The sequence below is a fragment of the Monopterus albus genome, unplaced genomic scaffold, assembly GCF_001952655.1.
Source record: "Monopterus albus unplaced genomic scaffold, M_albus_1.0 scaffold4.1, whole genome shotgun sequence".
In the NCBI taxonomy this organism is placed as follows: domain Eukaryota; kingdom Metazoa; phylum Chordata; class Actinopteri; order Synbranchiformes; family Synbranchidae; genus Monopterus; species Monopterus albus.
Genome location: NW_018127884.1, coordinates 1,474,248 through 1,485,062, shown reverse-complemented (window position 1 = coordinate 1,485,062; position 10,815 = coordinate 1,474,248). Strand labels below are relative to the sequence as shown.

Here is a 10,815-nt window from a genome sequence, read left to right as displayed (position 1 = left end):
TTTACAAGAAACATACCATCATCTTTTCAAAAAGAGCCAAGATCTCTTTTTCTGAGGTGATCTTTGATGAAAGCTCCTCAAACTTGATGGTGGAAGTTGAAGACACAGACCAATCATTGCTGCTGTGTTTAGAATGCGTCAAGAGCGGCCGCTCCTTTTTACTGCCTGGAATCCGAATACTGGCAAATCTGTCCAGCTACAGAGAAAACAAGAATTAAAGAGGAAAAACTGCACAGAAATTTCCAGTGGCAAGATGAGATACATAAAACGTGTTCGATTATATTTAAATGGTTAATACTCAGAAGAGGACAGAAGAAACAAATGGCCAATTAATGAAATGAAAAACAAATGCTATTAGTGTGAACATTTGTTTAAAACATTGAGAACAGCACCATCATCTAGATAACGTAGAGCCAACAAAGATATTAGCTGGTTAGAAAAGCAGTCTGCTGTGATGCGAAGGAATCTAAAGCCTGGCATTGAAGACCAATGTTAATGCCACTCAAAATAAGCAGATTAGATGACTTCAGAGAAAAGACATTAAGTACAGTGATGCAGATGTTGCAGAGTTTAACAACCAAGAGAAAAGAAAGCACACAAAAATCTCAGATCTTACCACATCATCTGTGATGTTTCTAAAGGGTAAGTGCTACAGGTAGGGAACATAAAAAATAAATCAGTATGCATAAAGCTTTTACTGGACATTAAACATAAAAGCACATACACCAACAGCAGCCTACAGTAAATTACTGATATGCTTATGAGCAGATATCTTTGAATGTTAACATAGGAAAATGTTTTGGTTCAATATATTCTGCATTAAAGAATTTACAAGATAAATTTGTGTTCATTTGTTGCTGCAAAAGAGGAGAATGGTACAATGTCATCTGAACAGATGCTGAGGAATGGTGCTATTGGCTTGAGGATGTTGGCTTATTTTGAAATTCAGAAGAGAGAGTCTGACCATCTCTGGCCTAGATTAACTTCCAGTGACACACAATCATTGCTTTCTGTATAATAATAGCAGGATACTAATTTCTACAGATGTTTGCAGTCATTTATCTAAAAGGAGTATAGCAGGACTGATATATGGAAACTGCAGGCCATTCGCATTATTTCACTGGGGACTCCTTAAATTACCATAAATAGCTTAACCTGCAATGATGTTAAAGGTATACATTAGCTAGCAAGGCTTTGATTTAGAGTTATTAATGAACCCAGTGTCTGCCAGCTAATTGAAGCACAAACTACATTTCCCAGGAGCCTGTGTGATTATCACCAAGCACAGTGGGTAACTGTCAAACTTTTCCTGTGTAACGAAATTCCTTCTGGGGCACCCAATGGTGCATTTTTATTAAACCAGAGTTTAAATGTCTGCACCCAAGGGTCTTGAACATCAACAACACTAGTCACTTAAACAAAAAAGTGCCTCTAGACCAAGCTCGGGCTACACTTGAGCAGTGGAAGGAATTGGCATTTGGCCTGTTGTTATCTGTGCATACCAGCTACCTCAGCGCCTGCTGAGCAACTTTTGTCTGCTTTTTCTGCTCTAGCTGATTTTTGGTTGGTTGGTTTGTTTGTGTTTCTGTGGGCTTCCTGGAAAACTGTCATCTCTACTTCAAACAGGTGTAACAAAGTCAAAAATGCCAAAGGAATCATCATAATAAGACATGAAAAGCCAATAAATGAAAAGTAAACATACAATTTCAAAATGTTGTCATGATAAAATGCTGAATGAAAAACTGACACAGAAAGGTTGAGTCTCCCTCAGACATAACAGCAGACTGTACAGATCCTCAGAGAAATAAATCAATAAATGCCAGTATTTAATTAACATAAAACTGCCTAGAATAAAATATGTCAACCTGTCAATGAGTCGTCCCCCTAATGAGTGTTCTGAGATTAACATCATACATTTTTGCTCAAAATGTCCTAGAAAAGAAACAGACTCAAAGTTGACATGAAAGAATAATAATGAAATGACACACCGTCCTGTACGTCTACTGTAGGAATTATTTTGTTTCCACTGATCAGTCTGACAACTGGTCAAACTAATTGGACACAGCTGTCAAACGTTTGCCTCACATGTCAAACTAATTGGACACAGCTGTCAAACTTTTGCCTCACATGCAACATCTCTGCCTGAGCAGTGCATATATTTGAAACAAAACTAAGATGAACCCCATCATTTAGACATTAGCTACTCTAAATAATATTTATTTATTTAAATCTGAGATGGTAAAAAGGGGCCAACAGTCCTGACTAAGTAACTGGAAAATGGTCAAAATGAATTTGCTTGCTTAAATCAGTAAATAAATTTTAAAAAATTAAAGATACTGTGAACTACCAGCACAAAAATCTGTGAAATACAGCATATACAATAAATGAACAAGCAAATTGTGACAGAGTTTTTCAAACCCCTCTATTCTCCCAACCTTTAACCTTTGCCTAAACATCAACTGTTGCACACTACTTTTAAAATTAGCAGCAACTTCTGCCTTCTGTTTCATCTCAGCAAACTAATGGCATGATGGCAAAATATGAATGAATGAATGTCCAGACCTTTTGCCAAGCACTGGTCTCTGTCATCAATTTTGTCATAATATACTTGACACCGACTCCTTTACTCCTTGCTTAATTGTGCCAGATGTTGCACTCTGGTATAGGGCAGTATACAGGTCTGTGCAATGATGTCAATGGACCCAGTGGATTTCTTTTATATATGTAGGGCATATTATGTAGGTTAAAACAAACATTGACATGTTGAGTTGACACCAGAGTCTCACTGTTGCGTCTCAACAACACCAGCCTCGTACAACTGTAGCTGCAGTTATCAGTAACGCTACACTGTTGAAGTAGAAGGCAATAGATAAGTTGTAACAGGACAGTGTGCACACAACACAGATGCAGAATAGATGGCATAAACCCAGGCACAAAAGGCATGCTGAGACCTTATACTATTTTGCTAGATATGCATTCTACATACAAGCATTTTGCATGATTAAGAAAGAATATAAATTTTTGGTGTGCAAATTTAAAAAAGTGCCTAGCAGCTGTGTAAGAACAACTTGCAAATATTTATGTTAATCAATTGGATATGAAAATGAATCTGCAATTATTCTGATAGTCAAGTAATTGTTGGATTTTTTTCAAGTCAATATTGTCTAGATCTTCTCCAACTGCATATCTTTAGGTTTGGGCTGTTGTTCAGGCAACACATGCGATCTAAAGCCCTTTCCGTAGGGCTAAAGCTGAATACGTTTATGGTTGATGGAAAATATGCAAAACAGTGAAAAAAGCCCATCAGAGTTTTTGAAAGCTCAGGAGCTAATTTGTGTTGGGTTCTGAAAACAAGGAGGCAGTGCCAGTTCAAGGATTGTTTCTCAGTACCCATCTATTGTCACAATTTAAACTGCAGGCAATGGTGAGGCTTCACCTGCACTGGGCCATGGATCAGGCCAAATCCAACCCGCGCCTGAGTGTGGCATCTGAACCCAGCAAGCTTATGGTATATAATGTTCAAACAAGACCCCAGCCCAACACAATCAGGTGTGTCAGGCTGGTGATTGTTTGTTCCCCTTATCATTAAACAAAGCTGACATTTTAGTGCTCCAGCCATCTAGTTCCGTCTAAAGTTTGATCTACATGTCCGACCCCGACACATACCCAAATACAATTTTGAAATTTTGGTCCAAATCTAGTCTGAATCCTTGGGTATGGACAGATCCCGTCAGGCTTGGTTCAGGAATCCCCACTTTAATCTGCACTCCAAATTTAAGACATCTTAAAAGTGCATGTCAAAAGATCCACAGTGACTAAAGACAGTGGAAATAAGAAAGGGTCACCAGTGATATTGTATAGACAGCACAGGACAGTGAAACTGGGCAACAGGAACTGACCAAGTGCTTAAACAACATTTTCCAGTTAATTTTAAAAAAAAAAAAAAAAAAAAAAACTAACAAAACAATAAATGAAAGGAAAATACAACTAAAGGGCCAGCTGTTTAACCACCACTGCTTTGGTGCTTGTCAAGATCGCTATTGCAAATATTTTACTTTAATGGACAAAATAAGATGGCCTGACAACAGTAATTTGTAAATGTCACTGAATTCATTTTACTTCCCGCTATCATCTTGTTCATTTAATTAAACTGTGATAATATCTTTTTCAATTAACTGAGACAAGTACCCCATAGCTCATAGACAAATTGTTCATTTATACATCACTGCACATGCAATCCACAACAGAAAAGAAGCAAGCACAGATAGAGAACACCTCACTGTGGTCAGCAAATAAACAAACACATACATAATACATACAATAAGCCAAGGCCCAACCCAAACGAATACAGCATTCATAAACATTTTAAAAATGTACATTTCTTGTAGAAATCCCCTTATAAATAAAATTGGCAGATTTGTCTTCCATGGGTCAGTGCGTTCAGAGGTAACGCATAAACTCTGAACTCACTGACAGAAGTGCTTTCCTTCACACAACGTTGCATCTCTCCACAATGTTGTCTATTTACGCAACTGATTAATGGCTTGATCTTTTTAGCACTCTTTCTCAGACAGTATCGGGGGTACTGCCTGAAAAGCCATTTAGCAACTTCAGCAAATAAAAGTTGTATGAACCAGATTTTTGTGAATCACAATGATCTCAATTTCAAATTTCTGATAATACTATCACTTATTCAATTTTTTTTTAACAGGTATGTTTTAAGGTTAACAGAATAGGTAGATGGGTGCCATTTATGCTTAATTCAATTGCAGTTGCTTATTTGAGCACCAAAATTCAGTAATATTTCTCATGAATACTAAAAATGAAAAGAAAAAAAAAAAAAATTAGGTACACAGAAAGACAGCTAGAGTATTCACACTGTTTTGTCTAATGGGAAGGGGAAAAACACTGTTCAAACTCAACAGCATCAGGCTCATGTTGGGTTCTGACAATATATAATATAAGCTTATGGGGCCTGGGTCGGGTTCAGACGCCACACTCTCAGGCACAGTTCAGGTTCAGACAAATATATGTGGCTTGATCACTCCTCTATACAGAACATCTATTAAATTAATGAGCCCATTAAATTTGTTAGATCTTAAACTGGAACCAACTGATTATAGATGTGACAACTGACAGTCCTCCACATCCCATTTTACCCTATAAAAAGAACAAAAACAGGATCTCAAGAGAACCCACTGCATAATTCTGTCCAAATTTTCTTTGTTTTATAATACTCTGCTTTACAAAAACAGCCACAGAACATTACAGTAAGCGTCCTTTAATAGCAAACCTACTTTCTATCAAACAGTATTATAGCACCACCTGTTGAGACAACAGTTAAATTAATTAATCACTGGTCCCATGTGGATGACCAGAAAAGATAAACTAGTGGAAAAAAACTACACAGTAAATCAAGAATGAGAGCATCCTATATCCCCCACAGAGCAGAAAGTGTGGAGGAAAAACAAGGAAAAGCTTATGACCCAAAGCACACCACCTCATCAGTCAAACATGGTAGTCCTGTTATGGCTTGCTCAGGCAGCACATATGACAAATTGGAATCGATACAGAGAAGATTAGCATGGCTGTGCCAAAGGATGCCATGCACATTTGTGTTATAGCTTGGGCAAGTCAATAGAACTGGCACACTAGAAAATTTTATTGATGATTCCATTGCTGACAGAAGCAACACAATGAATGCAGAGGAATACAAGACAGTTTTGCGTGCTCAGATTCAGCCAAATGCATCAAAGCTCCTCGGACGACATTTCATCTTTCAGTAGAAAGGGACAAATGATACAGAAGCGCCAAAACTTGTTTCACACCAGTGAAGCACCATGTTTTGGTACACTGTATCAAAGTTTGCATCAGTTGAAGGGATACCATGTGACTGATGATGTCTGAAGCTTCAAATGCACTGGTGCTTCAGAAGTCGACTCACTGAGTTAGTTTTGCAGATGCACATTAGTAGAATATTTCATTTTACATACATATTAACCATGATATAAAACTCTTGAGCGCACACTTACACTATGCCTTAACAACAATATTAAAGTAGAGTAATATTTAGTGGCAGCAAAATATTTTTCAACCAGGCTTTCTGGACAATGTATTTATTCATCATTTTCCTGTCACATGTTGCACAAACCATTCACTTTTGATACAGCACTTCTGAACAAAATGCAACATCTTCTTTACTGCACAACAGCAAACAAACTGATCAATTCAGCTAGGTGTTCTAAGGCTTTGGCCCAAGTCTCTGAGGGCTGCTACAAGCTGTACAAACCACAAGACATGACCATACTTGTAAAACCACTCAAATTAAAGCGGAGACTCTGCACTTTAATGTAGTATCCATTTATTATTTCAGAATCCGCATTCCAGACAGTCAATGAGATGGTCATACGGAGTGAAAGGATGCACTACCTCTGAAGTCAGGGGAAAAATAACACCAAATGGCCATCAAAGTTAACACAAAGCTCGAAGTCATCCCTTCACATTGCTTCAGTTGTCTAACCAACGGTTAAAACCCCACAATTTTTAACTTTTATATAATGTATACAGTGTGCATTACGACCTTTCAGGTAGACAGACAACGGCAGCCAATCTGGGCCCAGCTTTTGACTAGCACTGAACACTCGTCTTAGTAGGTTGAAATGTGTTTCTGTTAGGGACAGCAAAGGCTAAATGACATTTAGCCAACAACTCATCACTGGGAGTGGATAACAGTAGCCCAGATTGAAAATCCAATCCTGCACAGACCTTTACCACAGTAGCAGACTGCAGTCAATGAATCCAGGCCACAAGGAATTAACTCAGATGCGGGCTGAGTGTGCAATTAAGTAGATCAGTGTATGTTGTTAACAGAAGCCTGACTACTTGGAAAGCACATCCCCTAATTTACAGCCCTAATAGTGATAATGTTTTGTTGAAATAGCAAAATCTCCATATACCTCCCAGAATAATACAGTAGAGAAATACTAAGCAGTCCAGACTGTTTGTAGTAACTTAGTAGATGAATTAGTGTAAAGGCTAAACCCTGTGCTAAGTTTAACTTTTTGATTCCCTATATACAAAGCAAAGTCAACAAACAGTTAATGGGTTTCACAAAGGAATTTCTAACATGCAAATTCTGCATCATACATAAGCTTTCTTGATTACAAATAGGCATTTTTCTCAGGCCTCTTTTCAGCAATAAGACATAACATCACTATAATGTGTACAAAGGCATAAACATCATCGTTTTTCTTGTTGCTCTAGTTTCCTAAGGTATGGTCAAGATGAACAGCCCATTTTAACTAATTTATGATGATAGAGAGGCTTAAATTAATCCACGTCAAACTTTTATGTGGAAACCCAGGGGTGACCAGGTTGAACTTAGACACGAGATGACACCAGACTGAAAGAATAACGTTATGATTTGTAAAACGTAAATGAGTGATTTCCTGCCCCCACTCATGTAGCCGTACACTAAAGTATTCCAAATGTTTTATTTACCATAAGTACAGCTAAAATGATAGGCTTGTATTTAGTCTTTCATACTTACAAACTTTGGCTTGCGGTCTCCTTCATCATAACATGAAGTGCTGGGGTTGGAAGAACCCTTCTTCTTTTGGGACTTACTGTCTCGTCCCGTAGTGAATTCAAACCGCTGACCACAACTCTCCATTTTATTAACCCGGTGGTTTGTACGCGACCGGAGAAGTACCACGGGCGTTGGCCTTGTAATGTATGCAACGTTAGCACACACCCGACAATGGTGAAAGATGATAAACGGGGAATTATCTATTACATTACCATTCGTGAGCGTTAGAATTAACCATAGGTTGTCACAGATCAGTCCATGCGTGTAACATTATCTAACTCTTCACTTCCAACAGTGCGTTTAGGTAGCTAGCAAGTTTGCTAAACTATCATTCACTGGTGGCTTAATTCGGCGCTAATCCAATTTGTGGACTGCCACGTAAACTAACATTTGAGTTTCCGCTAAGCTTCCGAAAGGATACTGCATAACAGTCTTCTCTACTAAGAGCTTTTATCCGGATATTAACTGAAAGCTATATAGCCATTGCAAGGAATGCCTGTATAAACATATAAAACAAGTGGTTTTTGTTTTGGTTTTTTTTGATAGACCCGCGCAATGACGAAGTCAACTCCGCGTGTTTAATCCAACCAATAGCATCCACTGAGCCCCACAAAATGGAATCGTCATTAGGACAACCCAGAGTGAATTAACAAGGAGAGTGACCACATTTCCATTGAGACAACCCTCAATGTCACAACTCTTGTAGCTTAAGGGCTCTGATACAACCCACACAACCGCCTGTGTTTATAGACAAAAGGTATTTGATTGGCCTAAATGACCTGTCAATCATCCGTACTTTTTTGAGGATTTTCGTATTATAAAGTCTGTGTTTCCGGTAAGTTCGATGGTCTGGATATAGGATACAGAGCACTTATTATGTTTTTAGAGACCACAGGGTTACACAAGATAATATAAGGTGAGCTGAGTGGAGTTATTTTGGTGTGGTGGTAGGTAGGGGCCATTCTGATCCACACTCCAGTCTGGCAGGTTGTGGTAATGCACCTAAAGCTGGTTGCCAATCGCCATTTAAAAAAAACAGCCGAATAAGAAAAAGAAGACGTTCGATGGTTTGTATAGTCTGAGTCTACTTTAGGTGGAGGAGTGTTAACAGTTTGGATGTAGTCGTGCAAGTACTGAAGCTTTAACAAAGTTGCAATTTAATTTGTTGAATCCGCATGGCATATTTTAATTAATAAAAAAATTTCCAACTATCCAAGTTGCCGAAACAAACACAATAGTTGCTTTGTTTAAAACACAAATGCTTCCAACCAAATTAGGTCAAATTTTAAAGATGATCTCACATCAAAAATTGTTACAATGTTTTCAGTGAGGAAATTTCTGTTTGGTCAGTCATATTAGGTCTAATATGCACAGAATGACTACTGTCTGTAGAAACTGCACAACAGATCCTAGGTAAAAACATCAGGATGTGGGTCACTCTATCACATTAGTATTACATGTAAGGTCTAGTCTAAAGACAGTTCTTTGAATATTTTAGAAAATGCTTTGCCCTTCTCACCATTCTACTCATGTGATCCTGAAACTTGGGGTGAATCACAAGTTTTTGTTTTTGTCAGGCTGTTATACTGAAAGTACTTTACTTATGGCACAGAAAAAACTCTCTCAAGAAAAAAAATCAACTGGACTAGATTTCTAGGTCGAAGACGTTTCACCTCTCATCCAAGAGGCTTCATCAGTTCCGAACTGATGAAGTCAGTTGATTTTTTCAGTTTTTTCAGTTTACTATGACCTGGATGACTGAGAATCTACACATACTTATGGGACACTTATGCCTACAGCACCAGTAAAATCCCAGATACCTTGTTTGATGAAAACAGCAATGAGGTGGTGTGATGCAACAAATAGAAACCTTATGGGATCCATGTGTTCTAATCAAAGCACAATGAGTTCCCCTAAGACATACAGAATCAGATAGCGTGTTCTTCAATGTATAGCCAAATATTATGAAACCTGTGTCCCTGTTGATGAAACTCATGAATTATAAGATGTATTAATTTTGTGGATTATTGACAGTGAACCAAACAATATTAGTGATAGTTTTTGGTGCATGCTCTTTGTAAACTGTTCAACAGTTGTTGGTGGTGTTCACCAGTTTTGCTTGTTTGTGCAAAACTTTGATTTTGAGGACAAAACATTTATGTAACCTAAGAGCAGTAATGGGTTTAAAAGTCACAACGCCCTTTCCACCGCCATTGCCAGACAGCTGGGAGCACATCATTCGTGCTTAAAACATCAGCAATAGAGTCTAGTGATAATTAAACATGTGTAGCCTACAGACAGTTACAACTTCAACATTGTTTGGTTGTAAGTTTGAGTGGCAGATTTAAACAAAACATATTCTTGCCACTGGCAAAAACAAATATACTTCATAGTCTATACTTGGCAAGCAGGCAACAGATCACAGATTTGATCTAATAGCTGTAGTTATATGATGTGCATCAAGTGGAGCAGTAGTTAATATAATTGTACTTCCTCTATTACTGTGTCATTCTGCAAACATGCAATGATGAATTCTTACTCACAGGTTAACTGATGGATGGTGTTTTGTACATTCATAACTTGTACTTGAATTACTGCAAACTGATTTTTGGATCACATTTTTTATTTAAAAGTTGTTTTTTTTTCTGAGGCAACATTTGAAGTCAAACACTAATGGATAAAACTGAAGTCAGATTTGACTTTATTTGAATACAGCCTCTTGAAATCTTGTTATCTTTAAGACCATTTATTCCTTGAGTCCCATAAAGGATGTCTGCATGGCTGCCAGGGGTGTGTTAACACAAGTCTTGTTGTGCCTTGAGAGTTCTGCTCTTCTAAATCACTCAAGGAATTGCCATAGGGACACAGTCAAAAGCCCCAAAGGCCAAATAATAAAATCAAACATTTCTGTGTATTGATAATGACATTGATCTTTTCTATCCACATACTGAAAATCCATCTGAAAATTGTTTGTTTCATTGAATGTTATATGCTTTATTGCCACAAGTATTTCAAAACAAAATTGAAAAAAAGCTATAGTTCATAAAAATATAGTGCAAGTTATAATGAGCTCCAAGGATATTATTCCCTATATATATTCTAGTCTTAAAGTTACTTAGTTCATATTCAAGAATGGAATCCAAATGTTTTGTTTTACACTAGTTTTTGAAGAGCTCCTCCTAGGAGGAGCTCAGAGTAGAACCGCTGCTCCTCCACATAAAGAGGCG

The 10,815-nt window shown here is 37.7% G+C and overlaps 1 protein-coding gene across 1 annotated transcript in view; it reads right to left on the bottom strand.

Moving 5' to 3' along the window:
* LOC109964526 (protein diaphanous homolog 3) overlaps positions 1-8,373 on the bottom strand; it is a 170,432-nt gene extending 162,059 nt beyond the window's left edge. Inside the window, exons 1-3 of the mRNA XM_020607896.1 lie at positions 7,550-8,373; positions 617-649; positions 17-196 (exon numbers count right to left, since the gene is read on the bottom strand). Coding sequence (XP_020463552.1) covers positions 17-196; positions 617-649; positions 7,550-7,672 — 336 coding nt within the window. The 5' untranslated portion in view covers positions 7,673-8,373. The remainder of the gene's footprint in view (positions 1-16; positions 197-616; positions 650-7,549) is intronic.
* Between the last annotated feature and the right edge of the window lie 2,442 nt (positions 8,374-10,815).